At 51.8% G+C, this 27,200-nt stretch overlaps 1 protein-coding gene across 1 annotated transcript; it reads right to left on the reverse strand.

The window, feature by feature from the left end:
• Positions 1-2,235: 2,235 nt before the first annotated feature.
• LOC127587520 (Golgi phosphoprotein 3-like) lies at positions 2,236-26,995 on the reverse strand. Its single transcript, XM_052045913.1, has 4 exons — positions 26,719-26,995; positions 15,350-15,481; positions 13,934-14,048; positions 2,236-2,887 (listed from the first exon to the last, which is right to left on the reverse strand). The coding sequence occupies exons 1-4, from the start codon at positions 26,911-26,913 to the stop codon at positions 2,463-2,465; spliced, it is 867 nt and encodes a 288-aa protein (XP_051901873.1). The 5' UTR covers positions 26,914-26,995; the 3' UTR covers positions 2,236-2,462.
• Positions 26,996-27,200: the final 205 nt, after the last annotated feature.

Raw genomic sequence — 27,200 nt, forward strand, 5'->3', positions numbered from 1 at the left:
CCTTGCATCCAACCTCAGGAGTGTGTGATGGGACGGTGTGGTCTCTGTATCCAGTGTACTTGCCATCTCCCTTCTCTCTCTCCAACCTCCTCCAACGTCCCTGCCCTCCTCCAATTCCATTTACTACTGCCTCACGGTGCTCCCAAGTTCCAGAAATTCCTCCCCCTCCTTTAAAATGCTCCTTAAAATCTCCGGGCCATTGGCTTCTTATCCTTATAATCGTCCGCCGTGTCTCAGATTTCGTCCAGTGGTATCCTTGTGAAGCACCTTCCGATGTTCTCCTGGGTTTGAAGGAGGCCCACGAAATGGCCTTCAGGCAGATGCAGGGGAGAGTGGCACAGCGGGTAGAGCCGCTGCCTCACAGCCCCAGAGGACCTGGGTTCGATCCTGACCTCCGTCGCTCTGTGTGCGCGGGAGACAGAAAGACCACATGGGTTTCCCGCAGGTGCTCCAGTTCCCTCCCATATCCCAACAACATGCAGGGTCGGTCAGTTAAGTGGCTGCTGTGGATTAAGTGTGGAGACTAGTGGTAGGATCTAGGGGTAGTTGACGAGAATGTGGGGAAGATAAAAATGGGATTAACATACGATTGATACACATGAGACTCAAGGGCCTGTTTCAATGCTGTGCATCAAGATAGTCTAACAAACTTCACAGTTTCCCCAACACTCCCTTTACTTAAGAAGTTGTAATTTTTTTTTGTTAAACTAGTTTTAAATTTATTTTACAGTATCATTGATTACAGAGAACTGAAAAAAAAAGATATGCATCCAAGTGAATCACTGACCTAACAAATGATGAACGTCAGATTTAAGATTCTTGCAGACAGTGGACTCAAACGGCTCGAGTGTTGGAGTTAATTTAACTGCTTTGCCGTCCCGCTCCCTTGTGTCTGGGCACGGTTGTGAGGGCTAATCTCTGCAAGGAGCAAGGAGGGAGGAGGTTCCCTCCCCACCGAGCCACAGGAGGCATGGGGAGAGAACTTATCCCTGGCCCCCACTGCTAATCTGGAGGGCGACAACTCCACCAGCTGGAACCTCAGGGAAGGAAAGCAGGAAGTCCCACCTGCCTCCCACAGCTGCCTGAGGTTTGGGGAGGTGGGAGAGATCCTCGGGTCCAGCCTCACCTCCAGTTAGATGCACGAGTGAAAGAAAAACTAGAAGGGAGCGGAATGAAAATTAATAAATGTAGATTCTAGGCGTCATTTAGAATGTGAGTGATCGCCCGTAAAACAGCGCTGTGCTCTTTCAACAAAAATCAGATTGAGGAGTAGTTTTTTTTCTCTCCAAATAAAGGAGATGTTAGAACTGTCCGGGGGTCTTGGGTCAGGAATTAGGTCCAACATCAACTGTAAGTGGACGTCTCACACTGGGAGAGGAGAGAGAGAGTGGAGGGAGGGTAGGGATGGTGTCCTTGACTGGTCTGTAAGCACGGGGCTGTCTTGTCAGTGGGCTGACGGATATGGCACATGGAGAAGGGATTTAACCGGCCCCCCCCCACCCCCCCCTCCCCAACGGAAGGGGTAGGAGATGGAAACACCCGGTGTAAGTCTCACCCACCCTCCCCGAAACATCGTGAATCCCCGCCACTTACTCCCCCACCAGCAGCAGTCAGTGTAGCCATGGCCCCCGAGGAAGTCACAGCTGGTGTAACCACTGCAGTGTAACCCGGGGGAGGGGTAGAATGTAGGGCAGTCGGAGGGGGTGAATCTTTGCAGAGACTCGTGCAAAGCCTCCGCACCCTGACGGCGGTCAAGTCTGCCCTCTTCCATCCCCACTACGGGCTGACGATTCGGGCTCTCCCCCTTCAATCACATCAAGGAGAGTGACGTCACACTGGGAACACCCAAGGGTTTGGGTCTTGGGATCGTTGGGAACTTGGATTTGAAAGAAGACAAAAACTACGGTTCACTAAAGCAGTTGATTATCGTAAGGCATTAAATTAGGATTTGCTTGTCGATCTAAGAGTTCAAAGATTTGCATCCCCACCCTCCCTCAAAGTCCTGCCTTGGTAGAACAGGGGCCATTGACCACCGCTGTTGCAGTACTGGCCTCCTGCCATAGGATGGGGCTACTGAGCCAAGTGAGCACCAGTGCCAGCCAGAGGCCAGAATTAACTATGGCAACGATCTAATCCAATGTGGTGGCCCTCCTTGACTGCCTCTAAATGTGTCTCGCTCCCTTGAATCCTTCCTACCACCCCTCATCGTGGGTGGTTGGTCAAGTAGCCTTGAAAGGATTGGGGGGGGGGGGGGGGGAAGTAAATTCAGAGTCAGGGTGCCCAGTTGCACCTGGGTCACCCTCTTATTGGTCAGGGGAGAAGAGGCAAATGGGAAGATGCAGGATCTAAGAGAGAGGGAAGGGAGGGCAAGGGAGTACGGAGAAACACTGCACTATTAGATTGTTCCCTCAACCAGCAAGATTCCCATCGTTCAAAAGGAAAGGAAAGGATTGTTGAGAGTGTTACTTGGTAAAAGCAGCCATGACGGCCCAGATCATCTCACTGCCGTTTGACTTTGCGCACTCCACGTCCGGGTTGAGTTCCAGCAGCTCCCGCGACCGGCTGGTGGCCAGGTCGTACTGCTCGTCCAGGAGTGGGACAAAGGCGTTCTCCAAAACGTCTGAGCTGTGGGCCAGGAGGACCAGCGCCAGCAGCCGCTTGTCCATGCGCTGGGGCTCCTTCACCCACCGGTCGAGGAAAGCGTCCTGGAGCTTCTTGATGAGGCGCTGCTTCAGCGTGTCGTTGGTCACCGGGTGGGTGGTCATGTCGAAGAGCAGGAAGTTCTGCTTCTCGGTGGTCAGCACGCCCTTCTCCACCAGACTCTTGGCCAAGCGCTCGCGAACGTTACGGATCTGGTAGTTCAGCTTCAGGGGGTTCCACGTTTCTCCTGCGCCGGGGCAGAAACAAAAAAGGTGAACAAGGGGTAAGAACCGGCAACGGGACTGGGTGGGAGACACAAGAGATGCTGGAATAAGAGGAGGCGTAGTGGACAGCGAGGAAGGCTTTCAAAGCTTGCAGAGAGATCTGGACCAACTGGAAGAATGGGCCAGAAAATGGCAGATGGAATTTAATGCAGACAAGTGTGAGGTGTTGCATTTTGGAAGGACAAACACAGTAAATGGTAGGGCACTGAGGAGTGCAGAGGAACAAAGGGATCTGGGAGTTCAGATTCCCTGAAAGTGGCGTCACAGGTAGACAGAGCCGTAAAGGCAGCTTTTGGCATCCTGGCATTCATAAATCAAAGTATTGAGTATAGGAGTTGGGATGTTATGGTGAGGTTGTATGAGACATTGGTGAGGCCAAATTTGGAGTATTGTGCGTAGTTCTGGTCACCTAACTATAGGAAGGATATCAGTAAGCTTGAAAAAGAGTGCAGAGGAGATTTACTAGAATGTTGCCGGGTCTTCAGGAGTTGAGTTACAGGGAAAGACTGAACAGGTTAGGACTGTTCCTTGGAGCGTAGAAGAATGAGGGGAGATTTGACAGAGGTTTACAAAATTATGAGGGGTACAGACAGAGTAAATGTGAGTAGGCTCATTCCACCTAGATTAGGAGAGATAAGTACAAGAGGACATGGCTTTAGGGTGAAAGGGGAAGGACTAGGGGGAACTTCTTCACTCAGAGTGGTGGGAGTGTGGAACAAGCTGCCATCTGACGTGGTAAATGCGGGCTCACTCTTAAGTTTTAAGAATAAGTTGGATAGATACATGGACGGGAGAGGTCTGGAGGGTTATGGACCGAGTGCAGGTCAATGGGACTAGTGGAATAAAGTTTCGGCACAAACTAGAAGGGCCGAACGGCCTGTTTTCTGTGCTGTAGTGCTCTATAGTTCTATGGAATCTGGAGCAACACACGTCTATAAGATGATGAGAGGCATAGATGGACAGCCAGTATCTTGTTCCCAGGGTCAAAATGTCTAATACTGGATCACAAGGCAAAAGGAGCAGAAGTAGGCCATTCAGCCCATCGAGTCTGCTCCGCCACTTCACCAAGCGCTAAACTATTCTCCCATCCAGCCCCAATTCCCAGCCTTTTCCCCACATCCCTTGATACCCTGACTAATTAGATATCTATCACTCTCTTCCTTAAACACCCCCGGTGATCGGGCCTCCACAGCTGTATGTGGCAACGAATTCCCTAAATCCATGACCCTCTGGCTAAAGAAATTTCTCCTCATCTCTGTTCTAAATGGGTACCCTCTAATTCTAAGACTGTGCCCTCTTGTCCTGGACTCACCCACCAAGGGAAACAACTTAGCCACATCTACTCTGTCCAGTCCTTTCAACATTTGAAATGTTTCTATGAGGTCCCCTCTCATTCTTCTGTACGCCAATGAATACAGCCCAAGAGCCGACAAACGCTCCTTGTATAAAGCGTGTGAATTTAAAGTGAGAGGGGATGTGCGGGGCAAGTTTTTTTTCCCCTCCCCACACACACAGAGCAGTGGGTGCCTGGAATGCGCTGCCAGGGGTGGTGGTGGAGGCAGATACGATAGAGGCGTTCAAGAGACTCACGGATGTGCAGGGAATGGAGGGAGATGGACATCGTGTAGCCAGAAGGGATTGATTTAGTTAGGCCTTTAATTATTAGTTTTGTTCGTTCAGTGGGCTGAAGGGCCTGTTCCTGTGCTGGACTGTTTTATGTCCTAACTCAGGAGGTCAAGCAGTATCTGTGGGAGGAACTGTCGACGTTTCGGCTTGGGTCCTGATGCAGGGTACCGGCCCGAATTCCTTTCCTCCCACAGATGCTGCTCGACCCGCTAAGTTCCTCCAGCGGATGGCTTGTTACAACCGGATTAGGTCACTCTGGCCCATGAGCTTGCTTCACTTCTCAACACAACCCTGACCCACACTCCTTTCCCCACTTTGTGTACAGAGCTAGATCTCAAATACTATGACTGAGCATCCGAAGACCCGAAGCCAGTACCCTCTATCCCTAGACCACGCGGGGAGCAGATTATCTGGTGCTTCAAGGCTGCTCCGCCCTTCATCAAGCTGGTGGCTGATCTACCTTGGCTCTGTTTCTCTGCACAATCACCTGTAACATCCAGACATCTATCAATCTCAGAACTCAACGACCGAGCAGCCCTCTGGGATGGAAAGTTCCAAAGATTCCAGTGAAGAAATCTCTCCTCATCTCAAGTTCTACATGTCCCACCACTTGTTCGGAGATGTAACCCCTGGTCTCAGCTCCTCGGTCAGGGGGAAACACCCTCCCTGCATCCAGCTCTGTAAGAGTTTTGTAAGTTTCAACGAGACTGAGTTATAGAATCATACAGCATGGAAACAGGCCCTTCGGCCCAACCTGTCCATGCCGACTGTGTTGCCCAGCGAGCCAGTCCAATCTGCCCGCGTTTGGCCCATAGGCCTCTAAACCTCTCCTATACATGTACTTATCTAGATGGCTTTTAAACGTTGCTAATGTGCCCGCCTCAACCACTATTCCTGGCAGCTCATTCCAAATATGCACCACCCTCTGCATGAAGAGGCTACCCCTGATGTCCCTTTTGTCTCTCACCTCTGATCTTAAACCTAGGCCCTCTTGTTTTCAGCAACCTCCTCCCAGAGGAAAAAGCCGATGTGTCTTCACCCTGTCTGTGCCCCTCATGATCTATGTACCTCCATCACATCTCCTCCCATTTTAAAGAAGAATCTCAGCCTACTCAGTCTCTGCACATACGACACACGCATCAGCCCTGAATCAGTCTTCAATGCGCTTTCTCTATGGCAAGTACATTCTAACTGGAGACCAGAACTGTGCACAGTATTCCATGTGCAATCCCTAAGCAAACTGCAATAAGGCATCTTTATTGACAGACTCCGACCTTCTTGTAATGAAAGCCAACAGATTGTTTGCCTTTCTATTTGCTTATTGCATCTGTGTTAGCTTTCAGTGACTACGTACATGGACATCCGGAACTCTGAACAGCAGCAGGTTTCCTTAGACTGTTACAATCTAAGAAAAAAACTTTGCTTTTCCATTCTGTGCACTGAACTCGCAATTTTCCACATTATTTCCCACCCACGCACTTTGAAACTCTTTACACCCTCCTTCCAACTAACAATCCCACCTATTTTGTACCACAGGCAAACCTGGAAGCTAGCCTGCAAAGGGAAAGAGAAATAGTTGAGGTCCATGGAAAGCATCCTATCTGGATGCATCACGGCTTGGTACGGCAACTGCTCTGCCCAGGACCGCAAGAAACTGCAGAGAGTTGTGGACACAGCCCAGCACATCTCGGACACCAGCCTCCCCTCCTTGGACTCTGTCTTTACCTCTCATTGTCTTGGTGAAGCAGCCGGCATAATCAAAGACCCCACCCACCTAAGTCATTCTCTCTTCCATCGGGTAGAAGATACAGGAGCCTGAGGGCACATACCACCAGACTCAAGGACAGCTTCTACCCCACTGTTTTAAGACTATTGAACGGTTCCCTTATATGATGAGATGGGCTCTGACCTGACGATCTACCTTGTTGTGACCTTGCACCTTATTGCACTGCACTTTCTCTGTAGCTGTGACACTTTACTCTGTACTGTTATTGTTTTTACCTGTACTACATCAATGCACTCTGTACTAACTCAATGTAACTGCACTGTGTAATGAATTGACCTATATGACCAGTTTGCAAGACAAGTTTTTCACTGTACCTCGGTACAAGTGACAATAATAAACCAACACCAAATGTTCCTCCTTCAACAGATGCTGCCTGACCTGCTGAGCGTTTTCTGTTTTGGTAGGATATGTGACAATTAATCCCATCCGCCTAATTGTTGAGGACACAAGAGACCGCAGATGCCGGTGCCTGGAGCAACGGACAATCTGCTGTGGGAGAACCCAGCGGGTCGAGCAGCATCTGGGGTTGCGGAAGGGAAATGTCGACAATTCCTTTCTCCACCCACAGATGCTGCTTGACCTGCTGAGTTCTTCCAGCCAAATCGGTGATGTGACTTGCAAACAGCTGCCTCTCCCCCGAGTGCGATTCCTGCAGTGTCCCCACAAGGCTCCCAACATCTGTCCTTTTAAAAAAAAAACGGAGGTCACCCCCTGATCTACAGAGAACATGCGAGAGACCGCAGAGGCTGGAATCTGGAACAACACACAAAGCGCTGGAGGAACTCAGCGAGTCAGGCAGCATCTGCAGAGGGCAAGGGACAGTCAGCATTTCCTCTCTCCTCCTGATCGCCCCGTCTCTTCCCCCCCCCCCACCCATTCCATCCGCCCATCACCCACACACCCCTCCCACTGGGTCCCCTCCCCACCTCCTGCCCATTATTCCACGCTCCATCTTCCTTTCCTATCAGACTCTGTCACCTCCACCTCTCACCTCTCACCTCCCGGTTTCTGGCACTGTTCCCACTCCCCCCTCCTCACCTGGATCCACCTATCGCCTGCCGGCCCTTGCTCCACCCCTTTGCCTCACCTCTTTATACCGGCCATCTCCCCGCTTTCGTTCAGTCCAGATGAAGGGTCTCGACCCGAAACGCTGCCCGTCCATTTCCCCCCCACGGATGCTGCCTGACCCGCTGAGTCCCTCCAGCACTGGGTTTGTTGCCTCTGATCTGTACTTCAATGTCATTTTGCTCAACAGAACGTCGCTGAGACCACACTTGGACTGTTGTGTCTCGTCGCCACACCGTAGGAAGGATGTGTTTCTGGAGTGGGTGCAGGAAAGATTCACGAGAATGTTACCAGGAGGGCTCGAGTTACAAGGAGAGGTTGGGACTGTTTTCCCTGGAGCGAAGGAGGCTGAGGGGTGAGAGTTTACTAAATCATGAGGGGCGTAGAGGTGAATGGTCAGAGACTTCTTCCCCAGGATAGGGGAGTCTAAAACTTCAGGGCACAGGTTTAAGGTGAGAAAGGGACCAGAGGGGAAGATCTTTCCACGCAGAGGGTGGTGGGTGTGTGGAACAAGCTGCCGGAGGAAGTGGTAGAGGTGGATACAACTGCAACATTTTAAAAGACACTTGGACTGGTACATGGATAGGAAAGGTTTAGAGGGATATGGGCCAAACACAGGCAAATGGGACTAGCTTAGAAAAGCATGTTGGCTGGTGTCGATGAGTTGGGCTGAAGGGCCTGTTTCTGTCGTGTATGACTAGGAATCAGAGGGCGGTGAATCTGTGGAACCCGTTGCCACAGAGGGCGGTGGAGGCCAAGTCATTGGGTGCATTTAAGGCAGAGATTGACAGGTTGTTGATTGGTAAGGGGGGGGGGGGTGGTTTAAGAGTTTCAGGAGAAGGTGGGATAATGGGGTTGAAAAACAATCAGCCATGATTGAATGGCGGAACAGACTCTGTGGGCTGAATGGCCTAATTCTGCTCCTATATCCTATGATCTTATCAAAGGTGCTAGGAACTAATCTTTGATACAAGGCCTTCCTAAAAACCATCTTGCCCTCACCCCCTTAGAGAAACGCTCCCCAGCCTTGCAACTACATGTTGTCTTCCTTGACCGACACATCCCAAATCCCTCTGAAACTGTTAGCTAGCCCCTATCAGGGGTGCTGCATCCAATTCCAGTCAAGAAGCAAGGTGGACTGATCCCAGTCACCAGCTCAAGGAGGGATGGAGGGGGGCCCATTCGAGTCTTGTTAGAATAGAGGCAGGGAAATGGAGAGATTACAGTCACAAGAGGGCAGTGAGGAAGAGATGCACAATCTCCTAACAATGCACAACATCGGGGAGAGGTCTGACAGCAGGATTTGAAGGGATCAAAGTAAACAAATGATAACTGCTTGCAACACAAGGGCTGACATTTGGAAGGCAGGCGATTTGCAGTGAATACAGTTTTCGGGAAGCAACTGAGTAAATACTTGGTGATTTAAAAGAAAAGGGAGTTGCAGGTCCATGAGGAACAGCGGTATGGGACTGACTGCATTGGTCAAGAGAGCTAGCGTTGACTGAATGGGCAAATGTCCACTAATGCTAGAAGAATTTCACCCCCTGTTCAACTGTGTGGTCTCTGTAATCACACTGGACAAACACTTCAAGCAGAAGGAATATCAATGGTCAGAGGAGAGAGGGACGATGTAACACCCCGATCATCCGGTATCTGATTGCCTAGAATTCCCGATGATTAGTGCGGAGTGTAAGCTGGGGGTGTGGACACCGGAACATGGGTTGTTTTAACAAGCTTGAACTCAACTGAGGTTCAATTTTATGCTTCCTTTAAACTCGCATGCAAAACAAAACGAATAAAAATATGCTGGGGTATTAAGAGGAGTACCATCCAGTAGCCCGTAAAACCTGCTCGTCTTGGTCAGAGTCATACAGCAGGGAAACAGGCCCTTCGGCCCAACTCGTCCATACCGACCAAGTTGTCTACCTGAGCCAGTCCCATTTGCCTGCATTTGGGCTGTATCCCTCTAAACCCTTCCTGCCTAACTTTCTTTTAAAGTGCTGTAATTGTACACTACCACTTCCTCTGGTAGCTTGTTCCACACAGCCACCACTCTTGTGTTTACTGTAAAGGTATTGCACAATGGCCTCCCTTCTATGTGGCATCACAGAACTTACAGCAACAAATAACCTGGTGGTCTGCCAGAGGAACTCAGCGAGTTGGGGGGGGGGGAGGAACTGTCGATGTTTTGGGTCGAAACCCTGCATCAGGACACTCCTGAAACGTTGACAAGTCCTTCTTCTCCCCACAGACGCTGCTCGACCCACTGAGTTTCTCCGGCAGACTGTTTGTTGCTCCAGATTCCAGCATCCGCAGTCTCTCGTGTCTACTGAATTTACAGTACGAAGAGGCCACTCAGCCTCTCTGCTCCAGTCTGGTGTTTCTGCTTACAGTCTCCTCCTCTCCTTCTCCCTCCCATTATTCCTCTCTCCCTCCTATGTTTATCCAGCTTCCCCCCCCACCCCAGCCATAACCCATCCCTACTGCCTGCACCGAGCTCTACAGTCCTTCCTCTCCCTGCAAAAGGTTTCTCCCAAATTCCCGATCAAGTTGGCGGCCCCTGCACCTCATCTCTGGTTCCAGTTTCCCCTCCACGAGCAGGAACATCCTTCACCGCATCCCCTACGTCCACCCGTCCACTTCTCGGCGTTCCAGTTGCCTGGAGAAAGGTGGGAATCCCTCCCTCAGATTCTGGGCATTGCACAGCTTGGGAAATCCAGGAGGCTTGGAGGGATTTTCAGCGTGACCACCTGCAATCAGAGGTGGTCCCAGTGGAAGACAACAGCACGGGAGGCGGTGGGAGATGGGACATGGAGGGTTTTGGATGAGAGTCCATGGCAACAGGGACAGGCCCTTCATTCCAAACCATCAGGTACCTATCTACACCAATCCTGCTTGGTCTGCAGTGGGACAATATCCTCTCCTGGACCAACCACGTAGACGCCACGGCCAAGAAAGCTCACCAGCACCTCTGCTTCCTCAGGAGGCTGAAGAAATCTGGCATGTCCCCTTTGACACTCACCAATTTTTAAAATCGATGCACCACAGAAAGCATCCTATCTGGATGTACCACGGCTTGGTACGGCAACTGCACTGTCCGGGACCGCAAGAAACTGCAGAGAGTTGTGGACACAGCCCAGCACACCATAGAAACCAGCCTCCCCTCCATGGACTCTGTCTACACTTCTCGCTGCCTCGGGAAAGCAGGCGACATAATCAAAGACCCCACCCACCCCAGACATTCTCTCTTCTCCCCCCTCTCCCGTCGGGCAGAAGATACAAAAGCCTGAAAGCACACACCGCCAGGCTCAAGGACAGCTTCTACCCCACTGTTATAAGACTATTGAATGGCCCCCCCTAGTACGATAAGGTGGACTCTTGACCTCACAATCTACCTCATTATGGCCCTTGCACCTTATTGTCTGCCTGCACTGCACTTCCTCTGTAACTGCGACATTTTATTCTGCATTCTGTTATTGTTTTCCCTCGATGCACTGTGTAATGAATTGACCTGTACGATCGGTATGCAAGACAAGTTTTTCACTGTACCTTGGTACATGTGACAATAATAAACCAATTCCTATTCAAGTACACATCTCAACACTCGAGTCTCTGCCTCCACCACCCCGTCAGGCAATGTGTTCTAGATTCCACCCTCCCTCTGGGTGAAAAAGTTTCTGCCTCGAAACCCCACTATTCTATCCCTTACGCTAAACCTATGGTTGTGGGCACCACTGAGAAGGGGAAAAGTTTCTCACTATCATATGCCACCTCTGTCAGGTCCCCACCCCCCAGCCTCCCCCACCCTGCCCTCATTGTTGAATCCCAGACCAACACCCCGGCGGATCTCCTCTGCACCCTATCCAGTGTGATCACCTCCTTCCGATAGTGTGGCAGCCAGAACTGCACGCAGTGCTCCAGGTGTGGCCTGACCAACGTTGTTTCAAGCAGGTCTCCTTGTAAACATTCCCCCCCAGAGTTCCACATTCTCATGACTCTTTGGGTAAGATGGTTACTTCCGAATTCCCCGCCCTTGTTCTGGATGACCATCTCACAATGAGCCTCCTATTAATCTCTTCTCTGCAACTTCCCCTACACCTGCTCCTCTCAAACCTGAGAGGAGTTTCGAAGACTTCTATCAGGCCGGCTCCCCGGCCCCCGCAGCCTTCTTTCCTCAAGGGCTGATGTTTCTGGGGGTCAAGAGACGGAAGAGGCCTGAGAGAAGGCAGCTAAACCATGGAGCTTCCTTCAATAGGAGAGCAGAGGCTGTGGGGGTGGAGAAAGATCGTGCGAGTGGAGAATTCCGTGGGATGGGTGTCAACGGGTGCTTGGTCAGTCAGGACTCAGTGAGGTGAAGGGTCTGTGTGACTCCACGGAGAGGAACTCGATAGCAAACAATGCAAGGTGACAGCTCAGGTAGGGGGAGTACCCAGGCTGCTGAACTGGTCAAGGAGGGAGATGTAGCTTGTAGCAACGGAGGTGTGGGAAGTATCGAACTGGGAGCGAGCTTCAGCTCATCCAGGATCCGACGTCCAAACAGGGAGTCTGATGCTGAGGTAGTGGGGAGGGCTGAGGACTTGGGACAGCACAGCCATGCAGCGGGTAAAGCCGCTGCCTCACAGCTCCCGTAGGTTCGATCCCGACCTCCAACGCTGAGAGAGCGAGAGCGAGAGAGATTGTATGTTCTCCCTGTGACCGCACAACTTTCCTCCCATGTCCCAAACTTCTGGGTTGGTGGGTAAGTGTAAATTGCCCCCCCACCCCTCAGGTGCCGGTGGGAGAATGTGGGGGGAGCCGACGTGAACGTGGGGAGGGTTAAAACGGGATCGGCGTAAGTGGTCGGCCAATGGCCGGCACGGACTCGGTGGGCCAAAGGGCCTGCTTCTGACACCAAGTAGAAGCTCGGCGCTCGGAGCGCTGGAACGCAAGGCCGCTGTTACAGGTGAGGCAGAGGGAGATATCGGGCAGGAGACAAAGGTAAACGTCTGTGGGGAGTCTGAGGAGGTAACAAAATGGCTGCAGCAAGCTCAGGCAGCGGTGCTGGAGACCACCTAGGTAACAACACCGGCAGGACGCAGAGGCGTCCCTGACCCAGCTAATATCGGAGGAGAGGGAGCGGAAATATTTAGTTGTTCTCAATTTTTAAAAAAAATTCAATGAATCCTCCAGCCTCAGTGACCACGTAAGATGGCAGGAGGTTTGTGCACTGGCTGGGATTGGCCAGCCCCTGCACAGGACCAAGTTCCGAACCTTTCCAGCCAATCAATGACAGCAGTGACAGACAGAGGGGTAAAAATGCCCAGACGCTGAGCTGTGATGGTGTGGCTGCACTAACCCAAAAGCCGTCTTAGACTTTGACCCAGTTTCAAAATTCAATTGTTATTTTATTATTAATACGAGGGGTTGTGGGCTTCACAGCATTTAATTGCCCGCCCCTAGTTGCCCCTTGAGAAGGTGGTGGTGAGCTGCCTTCTTGCACCGTTGCGGTCCTTGAGGTGTGGGTACACCTGCAGTGCTGTCAGGGAGGGAGTTCCAGGATTTGGACGGTGACAGAACGGGGATATATTTCCGAGTCGGGATGGGGAGTGGCTTGGAGGACAACTCCCAGGGGGTGGTGTTCCCCGTGTGTTTGTTGCCCTCGTCCTTCCAGCCGGGAGAGGTGGTGGGTTTGGAAGGTGCTATCTGAGGAGTCTCGGTGAGTTGCTGCAGTGCCTCCTGTAGATGGTACAAACTGCTGCCACTGTGTGTCGGTGGTGGAGTGAGTGAGTGGGTGTGGATGGGGTGCCTATTGAGCGGGCTGCTGATGTCCTGGACGGCATCGAGCCTTTCGAATGTTGTTGAAGCTGCAATCACCCAGGCAGGTGGAGAGTGTCCCGTCACATTCCTGACTCGAGCCTTGTAGATGGTGGACGGGCTTTGGGGAGAGAGGAGGGGAGTTGTCAGGCCTCTGACCTGCTCCTGAAGCCACATTGTATAGAGAGCTACTCCAGTTCAGTTTCTGAACCCCAAGGCTAGATGTGGCACGGTGTCACAGGCAACACCCAGCTGCTCGGGCATTCTCATTCTCTCTCTCTCTCTCATATTCTCTCTCTGTGTAGCATCAACTGGGCTAGTGGCAGTTGCTGGGGTGTAAGGGACAGGGTGTGACTTGGGATCGGGGAGGCACTGAGGGAGAAGAGAGGACAGAGCCAGTGAGGAGGAGACCAGGGAACGAAGGAATGGGGACGGGAAGTGAGTGTGGAGCTTGGAAGTTGGGGTAGACTACAGGACTGGGGGTGGGAGCAAATAGAGACGGGAGGATCGGACACCATGTTACTGAGGGAGGGGGCAAACCGCAGGGAATCTGCCAGATCCTGGGGACGGTGAACCAACGCCCGCTTCCCCACTGGAGAGTATCCTGTCGATCCCCAAGATCAGGAGGTTCGATCCCCAGAGGGAAGCGGCAGTGTGTGAAGACCACAGCCCTCCTGCTCCCGGTGCAGCTGCCCCTCCCCCCACCAAAGCCCACGCGCACGGGACGTCTCCCCATTACCTGTGAGCAGCTCAATCCAGCTCTGGACCGTCTCGGTGGGCTCGGTGGCTTTGATGTGCTTCAAGGCTTCGTCCAAGAGGACATCACCAGTCGGGGCATCGGATTTGAAGAGGACCTGTAACGGAAGGCGGGGGGGTAGGGTGAAGGGAGATGGGGAGGGGGTGTGGGTGGGGTAGAGAGGAACAGAAACGAAAATCAGTCATTTACCCAACCGCTGAAAGCCCCAACAAGCTGCTCGACTGCATGCAATTTAGTGTGCCTGACTGCTCCGGGAACGGGAAGGCAGGACTACAGTCACAGAGCCACACACACACACACACACACCCTGCAGCCCAACTGGTCCACGCCACCCAAGACACCCATCCGAGCCAGTCCCACTTGCCTGCGTTTGGGCCATATCCCTCTGAACTTTTCCTATCCATGTACCTGTCCAAGTGTCTTTTCAATGTTAATGTACCTGCCTCAACCACTTCCTCTGGCAGCTCCTTCCATATACGACCACCCTCTGGGTGAAGAAGTTGCCCCTCAGGTCCCTATTAAATCTTTCCCCTCTCACCTTAAACCTGTGCCCTCTGGTTCTCGATTCCCCAACCCTGGGAAAAGAGAGTGCATTCACCCTCCATAAGGTTACCCCTCATTCTTCTACACTCTAATAAACAAGATATAGGAGCAGAATTAGGCCATTCAGCCCATCGAGTCTGCCTCGCCATTTGATCATGGCTGATTCTTTTCTCTCAACCCCATTCTCCCGCCTTCTCACGATCAGCCTTAACCCCCTTACCAATCGAGAACCTATCAATCTCTGCCTTAAGTACACCCAATGACTTGGCCTCCACAGCCCTGTGCAACAGATTCCACATTCACTGCCCCCTGGCTGAAGAAATTCCTCCTCATCTCAGTTCTGAAGGGACGTCCCTTTATTCTGAGGCTGTGCCCTCGGATCCCGGACTCTCCCACTGATGGAAACGTCCTCTCCACGTCCACTTTATCCAGGCCTTTCAGTATCTGGGAGGTTTTAATGAGATCCCCTCTCATCCTTCTGAACTCCGTTGAGTACAAGCCCAGAGACATCAAATGCCCCTCAAATGAATAAAGTTCTAGGCCTGTCCAACTTCTCTCCATAAGTCATTCCATCAATATCCTCAAATCTCCTCAGCACTCTTTCCAGCTTAATGGCAGCTTTCTATAACAAGATGACCACAACCGAACACAATACTCCAAATGCGGCCTCACCCAGGGAGGACTGGGATCCGCCGTGATGCACTCCAAGGTCGAAGTGCACAAAGGCGATCAAGGAGTTTCCACGCTGAAGGAGGTCTGCACAGTTTCTATTGAGTCCTGCTTCCCACTTACTCCACTCTCAACTGCACCCCACCCCTCCCACACCCCACCTTCCAACCTGATCCGCCCACATACCTTACGGTTCAACAGGCTCTTCCGGCGCATGGTTGCGGGCTCTAGCTGGATGCGCCCCCTCAGCGCCAGCTCCACCAAGATGCAGCCGCGCAGACCGGCAGAGATGCAGTCGTTCCAGAACGAGGTGTAACCCTGAGGGAGTGATCGAAGCGAGAAAGGAATCAGCGGTGTCACGTAACAGAGTTTCAGAGATGTGAGGGCAAAATAGAGAAAGGCTGGGTGTTGACAGAGGAGAGAGAGTGAGAGATGAGAGAGACACACAAACAGACAGTCACACACACAGAGAGAGAGAGAGAGAGAGAGAGAGAGAGAGAGAGAGAGAGAGAGAGAGAGAGAGAGAGAGAGAGAGAGAGAGAGAGAGAGAGACACACAGATTAAGATGTGGAATGTACACACTAAGGAGCCTCACAACTCCTCTAACCTGTTCTGTGATTGAATTAGATCACAGATGACCTACACCATACCTATATCTACCTGCCATGGTTCCACAACGGTGAATACAAAAACAGGTGAAGTTTCACATTTCTACCACAGGAGGTGGAGGTGAGGGGCAAGAGTACTGAGATGAAATTCTGCCTTGGCCGAGTGTGATAAATGTCCTGCTCCAGTGCAATTTAACATGGACGGATTAGCCTTGCAAATGTAAGCAGCCCTGTTTACCAACCTGAGCCAACAGGTCACCTGCCCAAGAGGTTTGATACAATCCCCTGGGGGAGAAGCAGCAGCTCACTGCCTGGGAACTGGCAGGCAAGACCGGAGCGCAACTTGGCACAGGAGGGTTGCCCTGTGCTTCAGAGGACTGCAGTTGCATCCTGACCCAGGGAGACATGTTAGGAAGGAGTGTTCCCACTGCAGGGGGAAGAGGCGGGGAGATAGAACAGATAACCACATCATTCAGATAAGGTGTGCCTGAGACTGAAAGTCGGGAGGTTAATGGGCAAAGGTTAAAAAGGGAGCAGTGTAGGTTTTAAGCAAGAACGAGGTGGATGATTAAAAGAATGTACGTCACAGTGGCACAGCTGCTGCCTCACAGCTCCAGTGACCCAGGTCCTGTGTGTGTGTGTGTGTGTGTGTGTGTGTGTGTGTGTGTGTGTGTGTGTGTGTGTGTGTGTGTGTGTGTGTGTGTGGAGTTTACACGTTCTCCCTAGTGCTCTGGTTCCCTGGGGGCTCCAGTTTTCTTCCACATCCCAAAGACATGGGGAATTACTGGGTTAGTTGGCTGCTGTAAATTGCCCCACTAGTGCGTAAACAAGTGAAAGAATCTTGGGGGCAAACTGCTGGTAAAATAACTTATAGGGGAAAATAGTGAAGGAACGAGATCCAGTACAGAGTCTGTGGGCTGAATGGCTTCCTTTATGTCACAGAGAACATGGGACAAGGAAGTGTTTACGTTAACCAAATGCATGACTTCCTGATCCCTGCAGTTCATAATCACACCAGCCCACCCCTTTAATAATTGCATCAGGTTTTTTTAACTGCACCCTCCTGCATGGAGTTCTTAAGCAAACACATTTGAAAGGCTGCTCGTAATCCCTCTTGGCAAATCTCAGAATGGATGTGAAGGTGCCACCTGCTCAGTATCTGAACACAAGCCATGACACAACCAACAGATGGTGGGTTCTCTGCTTGGGTGGGTCTCGGGTTTTGACATCGTCAGTAATCACTTCCCTGAGACGCACACGGATGTACACAATCTCCATATCCCTTTATTCATGTACAGAAATCCATCGGCCTGAAGGGTTTAGCTTCCAAAGATCCACAACCCTCATCTCAGCCCAAACTATGACAGGCCTATGGTTCTTCAGCCTCTCAGAACAGGCCCTGTCAAATTTGACGTGGTTTAACTAAAAGCTTTTAACTCCACTAAATAGTAATAAAGTCCCACAGCAGATAAACCAGGCCCTTCGGCCCAGTGTGCCTACACTTACCGTTGAATACCAACCCAATTAACCAGCACTTGATCTTTGCGATTCAAGTGCTCATCTAAGTACTTCTCAGATGTCGCGAGAGTCTCTGCCCCCACCACCCCCTCACACGGTGTATTTTGGATTCCGACTATGGTATCCCAACTGTGCCGTGACCAATGTACCGTAACCTCCCTGCTCTTGTGTTCTGTGTCTATTCTAATGAAGGTATGTATCCTCCTCACATGCTTCACACTTTATCTACCCATGCTGTCACTTTCAGGGATCCTTGGACTTGTAGACCAAAGTCCCTCTGTTCTTCAATATTCCCTTCACTGTGTTATGTGTGAGCTTTATTATTCTCCATCTTGCACTCATCAGAATTAAAAGGTGCATTTTACTCAGTTGCCCGGAAGATCCACTATTTGACTCCGTCTACACTTCCTGCTGCCTCAAGAAAGCAGCCGACATAATCAAGGATCCCCCCCCCCACCCCGGACATTCTCTCTTCTCCCCTCTCTCGTCAGGCAAAAGATACAAAAGCCTGGGAGCACGTACCACCAGGATCAAGGACAGCTTCTATCCCGCTGTTCTAAGACTCTTGAACGGACCACTTATAGAATATAGATGAACACTTGATCTCTCAATCTACCTTGTCGTGGCCCTTACACTTTTTGTCCACCTGCACTGCACTTTCTCTGTAACTGTAACTCTATGCTCTGCATTCTGTTTTTATTCTTTGGGTAACTGGTTTATTGTCGTCACACGTACAGTGACAAACATTGTTTTGCATGCCATCCAGGCAGATCATCCTAAACACCAGTGCATTGAGGTAGTACAAGGGAAAAGCAATAACAGAATGCAGAATGAAGTGTTACAGTTACAGAGAAAGTGCAGTGCAGGCAAACAATAAGGTGAAAGGGCCACGACGGGGTAGACTGCGAGATCAGGACTTCACCTTGATACAGTTCTATTATATGCCTCCATGAATTTAAGGTGAACTGTCTTGGAATCTGTAACCAGGCTAAACTCTCACAAACTTTTATCAATGCACCATAGAAAGCATCCTATCTGGATGCATCACGGCTTGGTACAGCAACTGCTCTGCCCAGGACCGCAAGAAACTGCAGAGAGTTGTGGACACAGCCCAGCGCATCACGGACACCAGCCTCCCCTCCTTGGTCTTCACCTCTTGCTGTCTTGGTGAAGCAGCCGGCATAATCAAAGACCCCACCCACCCGGGACATTCCCCCTTCTCTCCTCTTCCATCGGGTAGAAGATACAGGAGCCTGAGGACACGTACCACCAGACTTAAGGACAGCTTCTACCCCACTGTGATAAGACTATTGAATGGTTCCCTTATACGATGAGATGGACTCTGACCTCACGACCTACCTTGTTGTGACCTTGCACCTTATTGCACTGCACTTTCTCCATAGCTGTGACACCTTACTCTGTACTGTTATTGTTTTTACCTGTACTACCTCAATGCACTCTGTACTAACCCAATGTAACTGCACTGTGTAATGAATTGACCTGTACGATCGGTATGCAAGACAGGTTTTTCACTGTACCTCAGTACAAGTGACAATAATAAACCAACCCCAATAACACTCACGTCCATTCAATAAACTAGTAACCAACATGATTGTTTCTGGTTAAAAATGCATCTGATCGCAAAATATGGCATGCAGACAGAAGCTTTCCACTGTATCTCAATACATGAGTCAGTTATAAACCAACTCCAAATTCCAAAGTTGCATTAAAGGGCTAGAGAGGACTCATTCAATTCCGCTGAAGTATGGTACTCAGATCGAGCAACCTCCAGTCAGCACAGGTTTTATCAAACTTTTACCTTTCTCACCAGAGATGGAAGATTGCAGATTCAAGTCCCCACCACAGAGATATGAGTATGACATCCAAACCGATACTGCCGGGGCAGGACTGACAGAGGCAGGACCTTGTGAAGATGCAAAGCAGGAGGCCTCTTTCAGCATCCTTAAAAGGATATATATAAAAAGAGTCACACAGATGGTTAGGGGCAGGGTATCCTGCGACAAGTGACTCACTTGCTAACACGATTCTGCTGTTCCTGTGACACAGCAGAGGACGACGAGGTTGAGTGGACCTCCGATAATACTCGAGAAGCTCAGCGATATTCAGGGACAAAGCAGGGATGTCCCATCCGTCCCTTTCCCCATCCTCCCTGCAACTTAAAAAACCAACTCGCTTCCTCTCTCCTAGTTGTGACGAAGGGTTTTCAACACAAAAAAAAAGTCACCTCTGTTCCTTCCTCCATGAATGCTGCTTGACCTGCCGAGGGTTTCCCAGCACACGTCCGCCCCATTCTGTGTATGCACCTTCCTGCGTCCTCACACCACCCCCGTCCCCTCACTGAAATTTCACTCCCTTTCCACTATCAAATCTTCACACTCACCACCCCCCAACAAACCTCCTCTTCCTCCCAAAACCCCGACAAATCTTCACTCCCTCTTTCCCCCCCCCCCACCACCCTCCCCCCAACTGAATCTACACTTCTTCCCGTCACCGAATCTTCAGGTCTCTCTCTCTCTTTCAGGTGCTCTGGCTTCCCAAAGGGTCAGTGGGTTAGAAAATATAGAAAACCTACAGCACAATTCAGGCCCTTCGGCCCACAAAGCTGTGCCGAATGTGTCCCTCCCTCAGAAATTACTAGGCTTACCCATAGCCCTCTATTTTTCTAAGCTCCATGTACCTGTCCAATAGTCTCTTAAAAGACCCTATCGTATCCGCCTCCACCACCGTTGCCGGCAGCCCATTCCACACACTCACCACTCTCTGAGTAAAAAACTTACCCCTGACATCTCCTCTATACCTACTCCCCAGCACCTTAAACCTATGTCCTCTCGTGGCAACCATTTCAGCCCTGGGGAAAAGCCTCTGACTATCCACACGATCAATGCCTCTCATCATCTTATCTATCTATCAGGTCCCCCCTCATCCTCCGTCACTCCAAGGAGAAAAGGCCGAGTTCCCTCAACCTGTTTTCATAAGGCATGCTCCCCAATCCGGGCAACATCCTTGTAAATCTCCTCTGTGCCCTTTCTATGGCTGGTTAATAGGATAAGTTACCTCCCAGGATATGGATGAGGGGTACAATCTGGGGGGAGTTGATGGGAATGTGGGAAGAACTCTGAGCTCAGTTTCAAGTTTGTACCCAGGCAAGATTACTGAACAATTCTTTGTATTTTGGTGCGTCCTACTTGGCAGTGGAGGTGGGAACCAGCGGCAGTGCTCCGCTCCTGGTTGAGTCACCTCTTTCCTCAGGCTGGGTGCGGAGCGCCTGTTGTGGGGCTCGAACAGGGCAGACCTCAGGGAAAACCAGTCTGGCTGGTTCAGCAGGTCACAGCACTGAGAGACGGGCAAATAGTTGCAGTCAGTTGAAGGCAGGAGTCCTCCAAAGGTTAGCACACCTAGAGCAACGTAGAGACCAAGCCCTTGCACGTACACGCCAATAATCCAGCACCTTTGGTAGCAGAGTTTCTAGACTATTAGGTTATTAATACCCAAACACATCATTTCTCATTACTTTTTGCATGTTACTAGTTGTATAATAAACTTCCCAGTTAAACCAACAAGTTTAACGGGAGCGGGGAATATACAAACATTCCTGGACCCTGCATCTAGCCACAAACCTGGGAATTCTGGACCCCAACCCTGGCTCCAGCTGCACATCCCCCTTCCCATTCTGGGTCCCCAGCTTGCAGGAGTGAGCCACAAGCCGAACCGTCAAGATTACCAAACTATCGGAGTTTTACTGTAGAATGAGGGAAAGTCCTGTCAGAAATCAGGACAGCATCGTCATAGAACGTGGGAGTGGGAGATTAAGTTTTTACAAGATCACACATAACTGGAAACCAGTCAGTATTAAGTGCACTAATTCAACTCCAGAAAACACAGCTTTCAAAGTAACTATTCACTGAACTTCATCCTGATGGCACAGAAGGTTATAGCCAGAAGACACACAAATGGAATTAGTATTCACAGGTACTTGATGGTCAGCAGAGTACTGTACCCTGGTGTTATACAGCGACAGACCCGTCCCCCACTGGTACCGTACCCCAGTGTTATACAGCGACAGACCCGTCCCCACCGGTACCGTACCCCAGTGTCATACAGCGACAGACCCGTCCCCACCGGTACTGTACCCCGGTGTTAACAGCGACAGACCCGTCCCCACCTGTACCTTACCCCGATGTTAACAGTGACAGACCCATCCCCACCGGTACCGTACCCCGGTGTCATACAGCGACAGACCTATCCCCACCGGTACCGTACCCCAGTGTTAACAGCGACAGACCCGTCCCCACCGGTACCGTACCCCAGTGTCATACAGCAACAGACCCATCCCCACCAGTACCGTACCCCAGTGTCATACAGCGACAGACCCGTCCCCACTGGTAACATACCCCGGTGTCATACAGCGACAGACTCGTCCCCACCAGTAACGTACCCCGGTGTCATACAGTGACAGACTCGTGTCCCAGTGTCATAGAGAACAAATGAGCAGTTCACTACTTTTAGTGACTGATACGTGGATCAAATCAGGTCCAAGACACCAAGAGAAATCTCCCACTCTAGCAGCACACGGACATGTTTATTGTTCACCCGGGAAAGCAGACCAGCTCTCACTTAACATCAACTTAGGCCAGCACCCTTGGCAATGCAGCACCCTCGGACTGCAGTGCAACCATGGAGCTAGACTGAAGCGCTGACAGGAGAGGACGGGACCTTGTGCTGCAAATCTGAGGAGGAGGATCAGGGGAGGGAGGTGGGGATGGTTACCTGAGTCAGTTTCTCAGTGCAAGCTTTGGCAGTGACCGACCAGTCTGAATAAACCATAAAGAAAGAAAAATCAAAAGGACTGCAGACACCAGAAACCCAAAATAAAGACAGCAACAAGTGCTGGAAACACTCAGGAGATCAGGCATCATCTGTGGATCTGCTCAGCAAGGGATGTAAAGGTCTTTAAACAATTCACCATGCACCACAAAAGCTGGCTGAAGCAGTCTTTTTGGAGAAAGACAGTTCTTGTTTGGAGCTCGACTTCCCTGGCAGGTGTGATGACTTTTTTTTAAAAAAGAGTGAAGCACAGCCTTGGAAGAGGGCCAGAGAATTGCCAAGTCAACAGAGGCAGGGCCCGTTTGCATTGGTCAGATCTGGCAGACAGTTACAGCAGTTACTGGGCCCAGGGGTACCTGAGTAAAGAGCCTGTGGAATGCAAGAAAATATTTCCTCCTGACCTTTCTGATCGCCCCACAACAAAGCGTAGTGACTGTTGTCACGTAGAAATGCAGCAGCCAATTTGTGCAGCAACAAGCCTCCCACAACATGCGATATTAATTGTTGCAATTTTGTTCAGATGAACAAAAACAGGGGGAAAACCCCTGTGCAGGGCGAGGCATTTATCACGGCCTCCCGTTAGGGCAGACTGTTTGATTGTCTGAGTCTCCAGGAGGGAATCTGAACCCAAACCCTGCAGCTTGGGGACCATAAGATATAGGAGCAGAATTAGGCCATTCAGCCCATCGAGTCTGCTATGCTAGTCAATCATGGCTGATTTTTTTTCTCAACCCCATTCTCCCTGAAACCCTGAACCCTCTGAACAATCGAGAACCTCACTCTCTGCCTTAAATACACCCAATCACTTGGCCTCCACCGCCCTCTGTGGCAACAGATTCCACAGATTCACTGCCCTCCAGCTGAAGAGATTCCTCCTCATCTCAGTTCTAAAGGGACGTCCCTTTATCCTGAGGCTGTGCCCTCAGATCCCGGACTCTCCCACTGACGGAGACGTCCTCTCCACGCGGGCCCCTCAGTATTTGGCAACAGTAATCTGGGACGAGATTTTGCGACCCACTGATCAGCTGGCACAGTGAACTACACACAAAATGCTGGAGGAACTCAGCAGGTCAGGCAGCATCCGTGGAGGGAAATGGGCAGTCCACGTTTCAGGTCGAGACCCTTCACCTGGACTCAAGATGAAGGGTCTCGATCCAAAACGTCGACTGTCCATTTCCCTCCACGGATGCTGCCTGACTCGCTGAGTTCTTCCAGCATTTTGCTTGAAGTAATTACTAAGATACACGGCGGGTGGTGAACTTAGATTCGATTTGGTTAATTAAACAAAAGTGCTAGCCTCAGAAACAGGTGATCATGAACTACGTGAAGGTACTACAGCAAGTCGTAAGGTCACGGAGCATTTTAGAGTCACACAGCAAGGAAACAGGTCCTTCAACCCATTGAATCTGTGCCAGACACCAAGCACTCATTTATTCTGCCCGTTCCCCCAGATTCTACTACTCACTAGACGCATTTTGTAGCTGCCAATTAACCTACGCATGTCTTTGGATATTGGAGGAATCCAGAGCACTGGGGGGGGAACCCATGGAGTCACAGGGAGAACGTGCAAACGCTACACGCACAGAGCGGTGGAGGTGGGGATTGAACCCGGGTCTCTGGAACTGCGAGGCAGCGGTTCTACAAGCTGCACCACTTGTGCCGGCCCGTACTCAGTCTCACCAGCACAGCCTTTTCCCCTCTAAAGGTTTCTGTGAGTTAAAGACAGCAGATCGTCTACTTCAGTGCAAGTCTGTATGACCCTCATGACAAGATCCAGAGGGAGCATCAAGCTCATTCTCACTGCACCCGTTCTCCCTCTCATCCCCTGCCCACCCTCCCGCAGACATCTACAGATGTGAACGGAAAGCATTCCAACTGGTTGCATCGCAGCCTGGTATGGAAACTCCAATGCACAGGAAACCCAAGAGGATACAGAGGATGGTGGAACTCAGCCAGTTCCATCGCAGGTACAGCTCTCCCCACCGCCGAGGACACCTAAAAGAGGCAATGACGTGGACAGTGGGGACCCTCTTCTCGATGCCACCGAGCAGGAGGTACAGGAGCCTGAAGACACACATCTCAAGGTTCAACAACAGCTTCTTGAACTGACCTGAAGAATGCTACCATTTACGGCCATGGGCAGTTCCTGCTCGGCCAAAACCTCGGGAGCATCTTAGAGGAAGAGGGAAGAGGCACCAAGGTTGAGAGGGAAGGAATTCCGGCGCTCAGGATCTTGGCAGTTGAAGGCACAGCCATCTATTGCTGAGCGATGGGAGTTGGTCAGAGCTGAGTTCATGAAGTAGGAGGAGATTACAGATACAAGGACAGGAGAGAGCCAGGGAGAGGGAATTTGAAAGCAAGTCAAAGAGCGTTTTAGGAAATGCTTAACTGGGTGAACGGGACTCCGTGCGTGTTGGGGCGCAGGGCAGCAGACTTTTGGAGGAGTTGGTGTTTACAGACGGCAGGAATTTGGCTGGGGGGGGGGGGGGTGGTCAGAACAGTCCCGGTCTGGAACTGATGAAGGCAATGGGTGGTGGTTTCAGCAGTGGGTGAGTGAGTCTGGGTGGGGGGTCAGGTGGAGTTACAGAAGATGGAAACTGGTAGCTCTGACGATGGAGAGAACAAACACAGAACCAGGATCTGGAGGGAGAGGGAACGGGGGTCTGTGGGGGCAAGGTTGGGGGGGGGGGGGGTTGGGGAGGTTCCCTCAATCCTAGTTTGAGGAAAATTTCCACTCATCTGGGTCTGCGCATTGGATAGGTTAATCTGACAACTTCGACAGGGAGGAGGGCCGGAGAGGTGGAAGTGAGGGGGGAGCTGGATATCATCAGCACACAAGCTGAGATTGAGGCGTTTTAGGCCTGGTGTCACTGAGGGGGAAGAGCAGAGATAAGAAGTATGTGGGAAATAAGGGGCAGATCATCGACGGGGGGGGGGGGGGGGCGCGGGGTGGTCACCACTGGCAATGGTGGAAGGGGAGCTACTGGTCTGGTCATGAACAGATGGACAAGGTTCAAACCAGGAGAGAGGAACTACCTCATCGGCGATGGTAGACGATTAGATAATCTTCTGAAACACACAGAGGAATTGCAATATTCAGTTTCATCAAGGGTCTCTGATCCTGAAACGCTGACTGTTTTTCCCTCTCTATAGATGCTGCCCGACCTGAGTGTTTAAACTTTTGGTTTTTAGATTCAGCTATTTATATGGGCACAGCACACTGTACTTCTAGTCACACTGCAACATATCCGTCACTGGGATCCAAATCCCTTCCTTTCACAGAGAAGGAGAGATCAACATCCCCACAGTATACACCCAGCCGTCTCTGGGCTAACAGTGAACATATTGTTCTGTACGTCAGGACTATAAAAAACACCTTTACCTCGTGCTCCGGTTATTTTATGACCACACCCTACCAGTTCCAGTGCTCCAAAAGCCACTCCAATAGCAACTGAGTGATCTTACTGCTGTGACAAGTGCCCGTGCCTTGGAGATCCAGTGAATCCGTTTTGTGGAAATATGCAGATAGGGAGCAAATGATCCATGTGCCAACACCATAGGATCCAGCGGGATGGAATCAAAATTATCTATGTTCCCTTGTGAGAAATTAGTGATCTCCAGGGAGATCCAGTGGACCACTGCCCCAATCTCTATGGATATCCAGGATCTGCCTGGAGATCCACTTAACAACTGACCTGATCTCTGTGGAGACCCGGTTGCTCCACCTGGAGATTCAGTGGCCTACTGGAGATCCAGTTGTCCAGAACCCAGATCTCCCTGGGGATCCAGAGGCCCTGCTGGGGATCCAGTAACCCACCTGGGTAGTCCAGTGGCCCAACTGGGGATCCAGTGGCACAGCTGGGGATCTATAGTGGCCCAGTACCCAGGTCTCCCTGGGGATTCAGTGGCCATCCTGGAGATCCAGTGGCCCTGCTGACCTGATCATGGAGATCCGGGATCCGCCTGCTGATCCAGTGGCCCAACCCGGAGATCCAGAGGCCCAGCTGACCCCCATCTCCACGAAAATCCAGTGGCCCACCTGGAGATCCAGTGGCCCAGTACCCCAGCTCTCCCCAGGGATCCAGTAACCCGCCTGGATAGTCTAGTGGCCCAACTGGGGACCTCCCTGGAGATCCAGTGGCCCAACCTGGAGATCCAGTGGCCCCGCTGACTCCCATCTCCACGAAGATCCAGTGGCCCAGTACCCCAGCTCTCTGCGGAGATCCAGTGGCCCAGCTAGGGATCCAGTAACCCGCCTGGGTATAGTGGCCTTCCCAGAGATCCAGTGGCCCAGCACCCCCAGCCCTCCCCCCCGGGGATCCAGTGGCCCAGCACCCCCAGCCCTCCCCCGGGGATCCAGTGGCCCAGCACCCCCAGCCCTCCCCCCGGGGATCCAGTGGCCCAACCCAGAGATCCAGTGGCCACGCTGACCCCAGTCTCCATGGAGATCCAGTGGCCCAGCCCAGAGATCCAGTGGCCCAGCACCCCCAGACCTCCCTGGGGATCCAGTGGCCCAACCCGGAGACCCAGCGAGCCACTGCCCTCAGCCCCCAAGCCCCCGGCGCGGCGAGCTGCGGCCCTGACCTCCCGGTCCTTGATGCCGAGCAGCAGCACCTCCTCCATCAGCGTCAGCCGCAGCTCCTTGGCGTCGCCCGGATCCTCCCCGTCCTCCAGCCGCTGCCTCTCCTCGTCCTCCGGCCCGTCCCGCCAGCGCTCGGCGTCCCGGGCCGCCGCCGCCGCCGCCTCAGCCCGCCGGGTCCTGTGGGTCAGGGTGGACATGGCCTCAGGGCGCCGGACTCCTCGGCCGCCCGACTACCCGCCGCCGCCGCCGCCTTCACCCCGCCGCCGCTGACTGCCAATCCTCTTAGCCAATCACCGCCAGCCCTTGCCCACTTTCGTCCAATCGCTCTGCGCGGTAGGCGGGACACGCCTTCACACCCCCCGCCGCGGCCGCTGACTGCCAACCCCCTTTAGCCAATCACCGCCAGCTCTCGCCCACTTTCACCCAATCGCTCTGCGCGGTAGGCGGGATTCTCCTTCACCCCGCGGCTGCTGACTGCCAACCC

Source organism: Pristis pectinata, chromosome 40, assembly GCF_009764475.1.
Source record: "Pristis pectinata isolate sPriPec2 chromosome 40, sPriPec2.1.pri, whole genome shotgun sequence".
Lineage (NCBI taxonomy): Eukaryota > Metazoa > Chordata > Chondrichthyes > Rhinopristiformes > Pristidae > Pristis > Pristis pectinata.